The following is a 15,040-nucleotide window of genomic DNA, read 5'->3' as shown; positions in this document are numbered from 1 at the left end:
ACGTTCAGCAGCTCCGTGCCAGCATGTCGTAGCATGTGCGCAGGAGTCATTCAGGCTATTAGCTCAAATGAAGGATTACACAATGTAAATGTGCGTTCACAAGCTCTGGTATTGTCTTTCAAATGGAAGATTTGAAGCAGCTCCTGATAGTTTCTGTTGAAGCTGCCAGTTGGTGAAATTTTGGGCTGATACTCATTTTTTTTAAATTTATTTTTATTTTTCTATGCCAACACTGTGACATGTACTCAGAGTTTCCCAGAGTGGACCCAGTGGAAAATTCTCAGAAAAGCACTTTGACTATAATAAACCACTGTTTACTTCGTTTTAAAAGGACCATTATAGCACATTAACTACAAAACATGCAGTTTACAGATCTACCGACCTTTCTCCAAAGGCATATAACATTTTAACTTCAGGTCATTTTACCACAGTATGAAAATCAACTTTCACTGACTGGAAAACTTGTCTGTGGTATTATATCCATCAGTATGAACAGTTTGTTTCATCAAAAAAGAAAAAGAAAAAAAAGGAAAACAATTAAAAACGCTTTCCTTCTCAGTGAAATACAAATAAATAAATTCATAACGTTATTTTTTTTATATAATGTCCATCTGTAGTGTTTTTAAATTTGTTTGTTTAAGCAGCACAGCTGGTAAAATGCAGTAATGCAATTTAAGCATCCTACTTACATTTCAAATATTAAGAGTTTTCTTAATTGTACCACAAAGGAAGAGTCTCCTCGATCGCGATTTATAGTACAGCGAGTCTCTGCAAGCTGGGTTCGAGAATGTGCTGCGTGCTTTGAATAATGTTGAACGTTAATGTCGCATAAACTGTGTGTGATTTTCAATTAAAAACAGGCCAAAACCTCAGGGAAAGAAACAGGTGTTACAGATGGTGTGAGGACAAATCAACACCTGAAGTTTACCACTGATCTGACCCTAATCTCAGCTGGAAGTACATTTGTATGTGAGCGACAGTATAAGCAAGTGTGTATGTGTGTGTGTGTGTGTGTGTGTGTGTGTGTGTGTGTGTGTGTGTGTATGTGTGTGTTTGTGTGAGACACAGATGAAATGTGAGCCACACTCACCTTTGGCAGTCCCTTCTCTGCCATGGCGTTGAGCCACTGGATGACATTGTCTGTGTGTCTGAAATGGAGACCTGTCGCCTGTAAGAGAGAAGCCGAACGTCAGCAACACAACAAACATGTTGTTCGCTCCCGCCTTCAAAAGACTCCAGTTGGGTCTCGGTGGCTCTGACACCGGGAGCTGTAAAACGAAGCCCAGTTCAGCCAAAAGCTTCTGCCAGTTTGTAGCACAAAGCAGAGAAATACACACCGACTGTGACTCACCGGACTTTACTGTGGCGGTAAAGTCTTTGTGTTTTATGACCAAACAATAAGAGTCTGGTTCCAGAGCCAAGTCCCATTTTGGCCTCAAAACACTTTGTTATTTTATGTGTACACTTTAGAGCATTTGACTGACACGTCCTGCTTTTGTTGCAGCTATAAAAAATGCTGGCTCAGACGAGAAGATGTTAATACCAGGGGACATGTTCCAGTTTAAAGTGAACTATCCCTTTAAAAGTCTGAACACTCGTGCTCTATTCTTCATGATGTTTGCCTTTTTATATATAATAATATAATATAATATAATATAATAAAATGAGGAGCGATTCTTCTTGTGTTTGTTATGTCATTAAGATTTTATTGTGATTTTATCTTGTTTTAAATTTCTAAATAAATACATTTCTTTACTGGTCTGACTGTCCAACACTGTGGTCCAGAGCAAAATATCCCAACATGCACTGGTTTGGTCATTCACCAGTGTCAGGTCACCAGAGACACTTAGGTCCATGATGCGAAAAAGCTTAAGTCTGCACTGCTGTGGACACTCTCTGAGCCAGACGCCCTGCAGGCGACACTACTGACAACCTTTCCCATTCTATCTACAGTTAGCATTTTACTTGAAGAAGAAATGTAAGCATTTGTAAAGTGGTTGGCAGACCCAAAAACCTCTGAGCAGCACTCTCAAATTATGAAACTATGAACCTTGTAACGCGTTTGCTCGCGGTCGTAGATCTTCTTGAGGGAGACGGTGTGCGGGGCGAAGAAGTTGCCCAGTTTGGCCAGGTAGACGCCGTTCCTCAGCCCCTCCTCCAGCTCTGTGGTGGGAGGCAACTCCTCGTCCAGACAGGCCTCCATCCATCTGCGAGGAGAGCAGAGCAGACAGGCGTTACATAACACACAGTAAACACAAAGCCGAAATATACATTCACGCTTAAATACACCAGTTTCCCCACAGGGATAATTACTGTTGTTGAAATCTTTTTTATAAAGCCACAAGACAATCAAGACAGCACTTCAAAAGGATTTTATTTCAGGAAGGGTGTTCTGGCTCCTGGAAATAGAAAGCAGTGTTCAATATAATGTCTACTTATAGCTGACAGTTACTGATGAGAGAGGGACGATAAAATCTAAACATTACTACACAAAGACTCAGGAACACGAATGTAGAGTCAGATAAACAGTGAGGCCTCGGCTGCATGAAACTGAAAGCACTGTTTTAACTGGTATGATTTCAGTTACATGTGCAGGAAAGGGTTAAGATGTTAAAGGTTGAGTATTTCTCTTCAGCTAAACAGTATCCTGTTTAAGAAGCTGTCTAAATCACTTCTTTTGATCAAGTCAAGAGATGACTGATTTGTGTATTCATCGTTTTAGACTCATCAGGTCATGAAATGTCAGCAGACTAGTGTTTCTGTCATTCCAGATTTAGCTGACATGTGATTGTTTCTTGTTCTCATGCCTCTCTTGGAAAAGAGGATCGTAATGTCAATGAGACTGCTGGATATCTTTGAAGAGAATGACCAAATAACCTGTGAGATGCAAGATTGATGCTACCATGATAAACGTTAACATAAGCGTGCTAGTTGCTATGGCTACCAAACAACACCCAAGACTCACAAACAGCAGCTTAGACTTAGACTTCATCCTCATGTCAAATTTACTTTAATTCTTGTCCCACTAATGATCTGAGAACAGCAACATTAACTCTCCCACTTTCATCAATCAGAAAATGTCAGTGAGTAAATGTAAAAAAAAAATCAACGGGCAGCTGAGTCAGCTTGTTTTCTATCATGTCATTAATTACTCTTTATCAAAATGTCAAACATAACAAATATACATATATAACAAGTAACCAGAGAGATGATGATTTAAGTCATTGCAGTCAAACTTTAAAAGATTCAAACTGATGCTAAAAATGGAGGAAAACAGGCGACTCTTCGCTTTTATGAGGCTGTGAGCTGCAACGCATGAACGTCAACGTTAGAACCACTTGAATTCCTGCTGATGGATTCACTGATTCATCTGCAGTTAACAGTAAATAAGGAGGATCATTCCTTAAACCCGACAGTAAAAAGGTCAAACTGGTGTATATGGAGCATGCAGAACTATATCACAGGTATGGAAGGCATTCAGTGCTGCACAGTACAACCTGTGTTTATCCAAATGACACGACAACGTCTCAAAAATAATTCTGTGCCAACAAAGCTCAGCAGCTTCAACACAACAAAAACACCTGACCTGGCCTTTGGTAACCTCTCCTCTCGAACGCAGAGTTCCCAGCATTCCTCATGTGTGACATTTCATTTCTTTTTCGGTCATACTGTGGAGTCACATTCCTGCTGTGTGCCCATGTCAGCCCTGGGACACACAGGAGACACGCTGAGCTCTCCGACTGGGACAGGCCTAGTGGACTGGATTCCACCGCCTCCTATATTCCCTGCCCAGTAACTACGGACAGAACCAGTCCGCCTTTGTCCCTAAAAAAATAAAAACTTCAGCTCATTTCAGAGGAGAAGTTGTAGCTTAATTCAGGTTAATTCAATCTGACTCTCCTACTTCCACATCACTTGCTGATTTCCTACGAAGGCGTTAAAAGAAACGGCGCACAGATTCCTCTGTGCATGTTCACGATCTGTTGCACTGTTAAGAGAGTGAGAACAAAACATGACATTTATATTATTATCAGCCTGTTTTTGCTGCAAAGGCAAAATGTCGAGGCGTGTTTTGGTTTTCCATTAATCAAGGCGTAGTTATATCTAATTACACTAAACAACAGATTTGGATAACTGGGTCAGTGGAAAATAGAGACTTCTTCCAAAAGAGACTTGAAGTTCACACGAGCCTTTTCTTATTAGAATTTATTAGTGAGTAAAGATCAGAGACGTCTTTAAATCTAATGTGCACCTGAAGCTCTGAGCCTGAATCAACTGTAAAATAAACGACCGTACTGCTGCTGTTTCCTCAAAGTAACACGTCTTCTTCTATTAAAGATTAATGGCTACATTCCATGAAGCAAACCCCCCCCCCCCCGTAACAAACAGCGGTGTCTGCCCTGCTTTATTATCAAATATCACCTCCGATTATGAAAACCTTGAGTTTATCATTGGCTGTGAGGAATTTCACAGTGTGAGGTCAGACAGTGAGGTCAAACATGGCCTTTAGAAAAAGGCAAACAGTCTCTCTTTTCATCTGCTGAGAAAACACTCCCATTCTTCTGTAACTAAGGTCTTTGTCAAGCAACAACAAGGTTAACTACATCCTGAGAAAGATTAAAAGATTCCTTTCCTCGTATAGACAGACCCCCCTTATGCACGCACGCATGCACACACACACACACACTCAAATACAAACAAATTTTAACACCAGACCTGAGTACTAATCCTGAAATAGAACCTCATTTTCATGGATTTTCATACCTTTTTATAGTGTTAAGACATTTGGTTCTCATACAAATACATGAAAATGCACTGACACCCACACTCTGCAGAGCGCAGGCCAGCGCAGCACCAGCTGAAACAACTTCCCTCCCAGGAAGTCGTGACATGGGGTCTCCACACAGGCCTGCTATTGAGGGCAAGGTGACCGACCCGCGGAGCAGAGCCTGGGCCTGCCAGCCTAGGAACAAGCTCCTGCTTTCACTCCACACTGCAGCAGTGAAAGGCTCCATAAAGGCTGCTAGCTAATGGCTCTTTTATCAGGGCTACACACCCTTTTCCAGGCGAGCACAAACACCGTCACACCCTCCACTTAACCAGCGAGGACAGCAGCTATGAATGGGATTTTAGAATGTCGACAACTGGATTCCAACAAGGTCGGAGAGCAGCCAAAAAGAAATGTCAAGTTGTGATTTTAACACAATCAGGCATGTATACAATTCAAAAATAACCACAAATATGAGAGCACCGTCTGGAATCTCCACAATAAAGATAAGCATCCTAGTGTTATGTAAAGGCTAATGCTACATCCATTTCATACCAGGCTTAGGCGACATCCAAAATCTAATATCTCAATACAGCGCAGCCTAATTATCGCAATATACAATATTATTGCAGGGGGAAGGGATTTTTAAAAATAATTCTACATATATACTCTAATATTTTTTTTTAATGTTTTTATATTTATATTTATATATATTTTATGTTTCTTTTTTTTTCTTTTTATTTATTTTTTCGGGCTTTTTGTGCCTTTATTGATAGTGCAGCAGAGAGAGACAGGAAATGGGGAGGCAGAGAGAGGGGGAATGACATGCAGGTACGGGCTTGTCCGATGCAGGACTCGAACCGCGGCCATCTGCAGCGAGGACTGTAGCCTCTATGTCTTACAATACAAATGTTACGAGCAGCCAAGTGGCAATAATGTTCACATCGTGGTGGTGATTGCAATCTGGAAAAATTTCAATATGAATATAAATTACAATTACAATATGACAAACAAACTATTACTACTATATTAACCAGCCCGCAAGAATAATAGAGAAATGTTCATAGTTAATGGCTAATTATTTAACATATTGTCCGAGGTCAACAGTTAAAACACTGTCACATTGGATGATGATGATTACCAACATTCCCCCTGAAATTATTTATAAATGAATAAATAGTTTACCAATTTCTTCAGTTAACACTCGCCACCGGCGACACAGTAGCAGAAATGTGGCCATGCTAATATAGCTGCACTCCAGCTAGCAGCTAGCATACCTACAGGGGTATACTGCCAACATTTAAAATATCTTCTCCTCGCTGAACTTAAAAGGAGGATGTATCTGGAATTTTAACAACTGACCCGACTAAAGAAAAAGAACAACAAAAATGTCAACAAACTGCTGCCGAAATGGCTGCAAAGCAGCATCGCCAACGGTTAAAGTAGTAAAGTAAAGTATGCAGCATGAGGAAGTTTTGATTATTAACCTGGTTGTATACAAATAAAAAGCTTGACTTATGACTGAGACTTGTGCGGGGTGTTACAAAGAAATAGATTTCACAAGCTCTTAGGCAATTATACTATAAAATAAAGGCTAATAAAATATGTTTGTGATTGAGAAAACAATAGCTTAGCTCGTGTTAGCACTCTGCAGATTAAACCAACAGGGCGCATAACTGGCCTTTAGCCAGACGTTTCTTTTACCTTCTGTCTCTGGATCAATAATGCATCTTATTTATAAGCTGAAATGTTGCTTCTTTTTTTTAAATCACAGAAATCCAAGGATTGTTACAGTGCAGGCATACAAGGAAACACCGGGAATCATTATCTCATCCCTTCTCAGATGCTGTGTGCTGACAGGAAGCTGAAGGCAGTGCTGAGTTCAGAGGTCTATCTCATAGGAAGAGTCTCACTGTCTCCTCAGGAAGACATACGACACACCGGGGGGGAGGGTTCATAATGTTTAGTCCATGGAGTTGAAGAAACTCCATGGACTGGATTTCAGTTACATACTTCCCCTTTCCCAGGTTTCACTCTAAGCTACAGTCACGCCGCTTCCTCCACAGTTAATATTTAAAAGCAGCTAGATAATACGAGGCTTGTACTAACAGACCATGAGCCTCATTACTGTAACGCTGAGAGGTCCTGTTCTCCTGTCCCTCCCAGGGAGCGGCCTAACACCCTTCATTGACTCATTGTTTAGAAGAGTTAAGTCAGGGCTAGGAAGAGGCGATGACTGTACTGTATTGTGTCTATTGTACCGTTAGTGTAACTGATCATCCAGCCAAAGGAAATCATGATTATACAGCATTTAAATGACTAAATTTCACTGTGTTTCAAGTCGTATGTAGTTACATACACTACTATAACACAGTCACTGGAAACACTTGTACTGGAAAGCAATGCTTTGAATATGGAAATTGTAAAGTCAGTATTTTAGTCACATGAAGTGCGTGAACTTGCCTCATCTTAGCAGGAATTACATGCCTGAACGTTTTCTTAGTCAGGCAGTTATCAATACACAGTTTGATTTTATCCTGGGTTGTGAAATTACCTCTCTGCCAGGAAAAAAAAAAAAAAAGACACAAGCTGCTGTTTCACAAATGACAGAGATGGTGAAATTTTAAAACCCTGCAGAATAATGTTCCTCCATTTCCTGCTCTTATTTTGTGGCATTAAAATGGAGATCTCCTTTAGATGGTGCGTGTTAATACGTCGTTAAGGAAAACTCAAAACTTCCCACTAACCAGCAAAAGGAACCAATTATGTTGTTTCCAGTGATGAAGCTGCAGCAAATGCTGTGTTAAAGTCACTGGAAGTAGATAATGATCAGTTACTTAACTAGTTGATTCACTGATTTGCTGAATATCTTCTGGCTCTGAGTTGTCTGTCAGACAAAAGAAGTGATTTAAAGACATCACCTCTGACCTCATTCGGAGATATTTCACTACCTCTCTGTTGGAGATCAGTTTTTCAAGTAGAGCCGTCAGGTGAAGAACCTCAAGCCTTAAAACTTTGAACCAAGGAAGGAAAAGCATGAACCACACCCGCCACTTGAGGCAGGGTTGATGTTGAACCAGGGAGAAGCCCCGGTGCGCTGGTATACGCACTCAATAATGTACATGTGAGCATAAACACAGAGACAGGCACAAAGGCAGGCGTTACAAGGCCAAACACGGCGCTAACTTTAGACAGCAGAGGGACTGAAGTGTGATGGAGAGCGGGAGAACCGGGACACAAAGCGTCAGCACTTTTCAACGGAGTCCTGTTCTGTATTGTCCAAGGTGTTACAAATGCAGCTGTGCGTCCATGTGTGTCTGTAAAATGAAAGAGGAGGAAGTGCTGTGTTTACAGAACAGCTGTGGAGGCGCATCATGTGCGGTGAGAGTGTGGCAGCTCTTCGTGCCATCAGACCACAATGCTGCGGCGCCAAGTGCCTCCGACCTCTGCTGACTGAGACTCAAAACCATACACCGCTCAGTCACACTCTCACCGGCGCACATACTGCAGAGCATCGCACATGTATATACACACAGATCTGACCTTACTGTATCTATTATTCCTATTTTATTAATTCATTTATCGTACTTATTTCCGATGTAAGGGGGGGGGGGGGGGGGGGGGGGCAGGAGCATCTGCACAAGGTCCACAAAGCTACTGAGCAGCTCAGTCGGACCTTTAAACCTGAATGAACTTCTTATGTGAATTACATTTAAAGCCTACACATATATAATTGTGCATTACATGTTTTAATCAACCATTATTATATTATATCATATTCCAGTTATTATTTATTCTATTTATCGACTATCGCACTTTGCTTTGCTTGTCTGGTGTTTTTAAAGAGAAATGTTATTTAGTTTTCATGTTTTATCTCTTATCTCATCTGGGAGCAGCACAGTGTCGAGGTACCCTCCTCCCCTCTTCCATTGTGATGCAGGACTGGCGTCTAATTAAAGTCTAGGTGTGTTCAACCAGGAGGAGAGACTGTGAATTGATCGAAATCAACAATGCAGCGTTCTCTTACGATCTCAGTCCAAACCAGTATTTCGTGAGCACGGTGTTGTCTGACAGGGACAAAGCTGCGAGGCGGGAGTGGAAGAAAACAAGCAGGAGAAATGACAGGAGCGAACACAAAAGATGAGTGAGAGCCAAGTTGCCTATTACATGCTTTGCTGCAACACTGGAATCTGTGCACCAACTGACCTCTCAGCACTCACACTCACACAGGCTGACAGCAGCTGGGCCGACACTGTACCCGTCACGTCCCTATGGGAAATGCATGCTCAGTGCGACACGGCCCGGGGGGGTGGGGGGTGTCGTCGCTCCGAGCTCATGGTCTTTATACAAGCCATTTATCTGCCTCATTCAGTCTTTGCACGTGCAAACTTCTTCCATTCTAAAGTTTTTGATGATAGACTTTTAGTTAATGGCTAAAAATGAACTGATAACTGATTATCTGACTGCCAGAAAATTATTCAACAACAATTTGATTGGTGATTTCCAGCCTGAGACGACCTGTCTTCACTGGACAAACTTAAACATGTGATCGGCATTTCATGTATTTAAGCTGCTATGTAAATAAAGATTATTATATTATTACTTCTATAGACCTGTAAATATTATTCAAATAACACACGGATCAAAAATCACTTTTCTGTTGAACTGTGACATTGGAAGTAGATATTTTATAGGTTCATAAGTGAAAAAGATTAAGAACCACTGGTTCATCTATCAATTTAAAACGTCTAACATTCATCTGCTTCTTTTGTCAGTTTTATATGATATTGAACATCTTTGGATCCTGGACTGTCGAAAGAAAAAAAGGAAAAAAATGAAGAAACAACTGCAGATAAACAAGACGGCATTTATAAAACAGGATAAAAATGGTTTAATTCTTATGAAAATTTGATATTTTCACTCTTGCTGTAGTTTCCAGGAGGTTTAGTTGAAGACATTACGCTCCCTCATCAGTAAAAGCACAGCACTACTAATGGCTGTGACCTTTGACCCACTGTGGTGCTGGAGGCCTACTTCTGAGGACAATTAACCCGTCAGGTCACATCTGACCGGCAGCGTCACGGCCATTACTGTCCCCGCTGTTCAGCTGAGGTCACGAGTGCAAATACCAGCTGAGCGCCGGCACACAAAGCTGTAATAACAGAGACCCGGGCAGTTCTGAGAGAGGCAGAGAGGCAGGTAGGCCTGCTGATCCGGGGGGGGGGGGGTCAACCGATGAAACTGCTGTTTCAGCTCTCATGTACGAGTCAAAGGTTTTCCTGGAGTGTGACGGAGATCCAAACCGGAAGAGTAACTTGCAGCTTCAGGTTTCACAGGTGAGAGGCGGTGGAGGAGGGGTGGGACCAGGACGGCTCCTGCGGGGCTTTTATGGAGCACTGATCCCTCTCCCTTTCATTCCCGCTTTCATTCCCTCTCATTCTCAGCCGTTGACTGTCAGACTGTGTGACTCATGCCTGTTCCTCTTGGAGGCCTCGGTGCCTCCCAGACAACAACCAGCAGGTAACATTTACACAGCAACCAGAGTGCACTTGGGTTTCAAAGGCAGATTCTCAGCAAAATAATGTAGATCTAACTCACAAGATTCTGCTTTTTCTACTGACTTCTAAGTGTTCGTGGTTGTGTTTTTAGATATATATATATATATACACACTTCCCGCTGTAACTTCTCATATTCACCACCCTCTCTCAATGATTTTAATTGCTGCACAAGCTTGAATTTCCCTGTTTGGTTCAATAAAGTTCATCTCATTCCTCTAAGAGCCGGTCTGATCCTCTGTGGGTGGTGCTTTTTCTGTTGAGCCATGGTAATTACCACCTGCTGTAACGACCCAGTTTTCTCCTGCTCGTTTAAAAAGATAAAATTAGGGTTGCGAATAACAATAATTTTGGTTATCAATCAATCTGCTGATTATTTTTACAATTATTCCATCCATTGTTCTGTCTATAAAATGGCAGAAAATAATAGAAGAGGGAATCAGTTTCTCAGAGCTGAGTTTTAAGATGTTTTGTTCAACCAACAGTTATATTAGATGTTCACATCTGGAACCAGAACAGCAGCTGGAACCAGAGAATTTAATCAATTATTGACTAACTGTTTCATCTCTAAATCAAATCGACCAAAATAAATATCACAGGCTTCCAAATGTGGATGAAAGCAAACAGGAAGCTGTTTGCAGGGAGCCGACAGGTCATATCAGTCACCTCAGGACAGACTGTATCGCTGCGTTGAAGTGTTGAACACATCACTCTTGTGCCATTGTTCTCCTCATGGCAACACAATGTCGAGGACCTGGTATTACGTAACACTCATTGCAGCAGCAGCAGCAATACACAAGAGTGTGTGGAAACTGTTTAAAAAACAGGAAATTACAGGCAAAGAGCCAGAGCTGGAGGAGGAACTGGGCTGGTCCTGCAGTGGAGGGTGAGAGGGAGGAGACGAAGCCTCTGTGCAGTTTCAAACTGATGTGACTGTTTAACACCATAAAGAACTGATGTGAGCCAACCTTAGCTACTTCTGTTTCCCAATGAGAAAACTGATTTTAATGTCTTGTTTCCATTCTCTCCTCTTACCTCACAAAGCAGAGAGGGAGAAATCCTACAAACTCCTGTTGCTCAGCTAAAAACGGTGCATCAAAAGAAAAAAGACACTAATGTGACAGAAAGGTTTGTAACGTGACGGGTATCACTTCTACCGTACCTCATTTTATTCTTGTGGGTTTCAGCCGACAGACAGGAAGTGAGGGGAGGAAGAATAATCTGATGCAGCAGCAACCTGAAAACACTTGTGTGTGTGTGTATGTGTATGTGTGTGTATGATGGATTAAAGATAAAACAGAGATTATCTTTCTGTTTACTCTGGTGGATTATCTCGCTCCGACAGACTCAGGTCTTTTTACACCTACAGCTTCTTTTCAGGGAAGATTAAAAATATGAAGACACTGCACCACCCACCAGCAAAATAAAAAAAACCAAAACAAACAGTAGTGATGTAAGTAGAGAAATGGTAAAACTGTGCTTTTCATGTCACAGTGAAGCGTCACAGTGAAGAGAGAAAGCTGAACCCTGATATTCTAACGTCATGTTTTTCATTAAAGGGAAGGTAATCGTTTTCTCGCCTTTGGGGTGAATTTAAAGCTTGAAACTGGAGCTCTTCTTCATTTCAGCGGGTTTGGATGAAATGAAAAAGCATCATCTGAACAAGCCGATCAGATACGCACATCAACATGTCACAAAACTGATCCACCAGTGCAAATATCACATGATACAGCACAACCTGGAGTTTTATTTCTGTCACGTTTCATCACTCACCTTCATGATTAGAGCAAAGAAAGCAACAAAATACCACAATTCAGACTTTTTCTGAAAACTATGATTTATCTGAGCTCTTGTGAAAGATAAGAAAACAAGAGATTCACAAAAAAAAAAAATACTGATTTTGAAGTAATTTACTAATGGCAAAGATAAATTCTTGGAAGTTAATGACGTTATGGTTTCACTTTGCTAATTATACAACATCAGGTTGATCAAACGAGCTGCTCACCGACGTTGACTGATTCCTTGGGATTTTGAAATGTATTACTACACTGAAAAATGTCTGTGGATAATCAACCAAAGAATCTTTAATTATAATTTTATTATGTGTAATTTTTGCATCGATGCTCCACTTGTTAAATATCACTTAGCACTCGGGGATGGAAGCCAGACTGTACGATGATTTTTGTTTCCAGACTCTGACTTCACTTGCGTCACAACTTTTCTAAAAAAAGAAGAAGAAAAAAAAAACAAAAAAACATTTTGCCACACAGCTGCAATTTCAGCATGAAAATGGGCAGAAATGACTTCAGCTGAGAGGTTGGTCCAGGTTTATTACTATAATAACAGCATGTCAGTGGCACTGCAGCGTTTAGCTGTGACAGCACAGTAACGTTACTGAGGTTCGGAGAAGCGGTTTCTTCAGTCTCTAACATGCAAACACACAAGAACACACACGTTAAACTCGCACGCTGCTGCAGGTGAAGGTGAGAAAATATATCAAACCCCATGAACTGGATCATGAGATAAAAATCAACACAGCAGTAACACGTTACCTCACTCTCACCTGCTAATGATGTAACCTGATAACCACAGCACTTTGCTATTTGTGCCATTTGTTCCAGTGACAACACTGATCTCTTCTCAGGGTAAATTCCCATCATTCCTCAGTGTCACTCACTTTGACACAAAAAAACAAGGTTCAAACCTCGTCAGAAAGTGAGGTTTTTTTTTTGTTGTAATTCAGATATTTGTCGGCTTTCACTTCAAAACAGGTGTGTATTTGGCAGAGGCGGCAGATCTCTGCTGTCTGACACACAAACACACGCAGTGTTTCTATGACCTAAGCAGAGCGGATTGTCTGTTACATCAGAGTAAGAAGAAGAAGAAGAAAAAAAAAAAAACAACGTATCATCGTGTCGAAGCTCAGAGTCAATAAAACACCAGCATGCTGTCAGTCAGCCGGAGGCAGTGAGGAGGAAACCCGGCCAATCACAGGTAAACTCCGCTGTCACCATGGCAACACTTACAGTGTTTACCTGGAATGAACTATTCTGATAACAGTGTGTTATTTTAACTGTATCTCAAATAAGGTCAGAGTCAGAAGCAGCAAACCCAAGTTAAGTCACGGAGTCTGACGATGTTTGTTACGTCAGACACGTAAAACCCCCAGACAGCAAGTGTTTCTGTGCACGAGTCTCCAACTCTTTGGGGTTTACCATCAAAAACTCCTGCTACTAAATAAATAACTATTTGCTGTGACATCAGATGGTTTATATAGACACACTGATGAGTCTTTGCTTTAAAGGTCCCATATAAAAAGGTCTGTGTCCATGTGTAGTGTGATTATAGATCAGCTCTAGCTTCTATATTTATACTGTGAAAGTGTCAAAGCCTCAGTCCACAGAGAAATGCACACAGCCTGTATTCAGACACTGAGCCTTAAAACCAGCTGAAACTTTGTGATGTCACAACAAAACAGTTACCGCTCTCAGCCAGAGAGACTCAGAGCCTCCTCTCCTCTGATTGGCTCACCGACCTGTTGTTGCTAGAGCTCCAGAGAGAGGAGATGTAAAACTACACTGAGGTGGTTTTTGGTTCTTAAAACTGCAAATATATCTTCTCATGGATCAACACTTCAAATAAAACACACAAGTGGAAAATATGGGACCTTCAAAACAACATATAACTGTCACAGTCTCGTGAGTTAAGTTGCTAATTAACAACTACATCTCTGGTGTTACGATCTATTTCCTCAACACATAAAAAAAACAAACATGTTTGCTTTTCATTCGAAGCCTTGATCTATTTTCATGAACAGATAATTCTTTAAAAAAGTGGCACACAGGTGCCCATTAAGACACAACACTTACAACATGACAGACTGGCTGGGTCTGAGGTTGGAAGACAGCTGATGCTGTAACAGGAGGGTTTCAGGTATTGAGACAGAGTGAAAGGTCACTGGTCCAACAGACACCACGTGAAAAATACCCTTTGTGGGAAGTAATGGAAAGTTCATCATCAGGGGACAAATGAAAGGTAATGACTATGTTTAGTAACAAAATGTCTCGTTTTCAATAAGCTTAGACTCAGTAAATGCCTCAAGGCAATTACGTGGGCTCCACACGACACATGGGGAGTGGTTGTCATGGGAAATAAGCTGCAGGAGCAGTAAGTTTATTTGTTTTATATTTTCCAAGAGCAGACGTCACAAAGTTCTTCACAATTTCAAAAGCTTAAGCAACATTTCAACATTTTTGCGGGGAATCAACTTATTTGGCTTCTCACTGGGAGTTAAAATGAGAAACTTGACGCCTCTCTCGTGTCTTTATGGCAAATATGAAGCTCGGCGTAAAGACTGGAAACAGAAGGGAACAGTGAGTCTGGCTCTATTTGATAAATCTGCTCAAAACCAAAAAAATAGTCACAACCTGATCTTTCCAAATCAGAAAATATAAACTAATTCATCTCTGAACAGCATTGGTGCTGAATCCACACAGCGTTCCCCGAGGGAGGTCAAGTACTTTCAGGGCCATTCATTTTCAAAAGTGCCTCCTTTTGCTCGAATCCACAAACTTTCATGAAATTTGAAGGTTAGAGGGAACCCTGTCATTTGAATCATTTACACAAAAACACTCATTAGACGGCGTTCCTGCTGTAAACAGGCCTGAATGTGACCCAGCCTGTCACCACAGTGGGGGGGGGGGGGGGGGGGGGGGG

At 41.3% G+C, this 15,040-nt stretch overlaps 1 protein-coding gene across 1 annotated transcript in view; it reads right to left on the bottom strand.

Annotated features, from left to right (window-relative positions):
- iqgap1 (IQ motif containing GTPase activating protein 1) overlaps positions 1-15,040 on the bottom strand; it is a 44,521-nt gene that overhangs the window by 22,892 nt on the left and 6,589 nt on the right. The window contains exons 3-4 of the mRNA XM_023408404.2: positions 2,051-2,207; positions 1,091-1,168 (exon numbers count right to left, since the gene is read on the bottom strand). Of these exons, the coding sequence (XP_023264172.1) occupies positions 1,091-1,168; positions 2,051-2,207 (235 nt within the window). The remainder of the gene's footprint in view (positions 1-1,090; positions 1,169-2,050; positions 2,208-15,040) is intronic.

The sequence above is a fragment of the Seriola lalandi genome, unplaced genomic scaffold (genome assembly GCF_002814215.2).
Source record: "Seriola lalandi dorsalis isolate HSWRI2012SDOR001 ecotype SW California unplaced genomic scaffold, Sedor1 jcf7180002054361, whole genome shotgun sequence".
NCBI lineage: Eukaryota > Metazoa > Chordata > Actinopteri > Carangiformes > Carangidae > Seriola > Seriola lalandi.
Note: the sequence above shows the minus strand (reverse complement) of the source record. Positions and strands in the feature narration are given on the sequence as shown.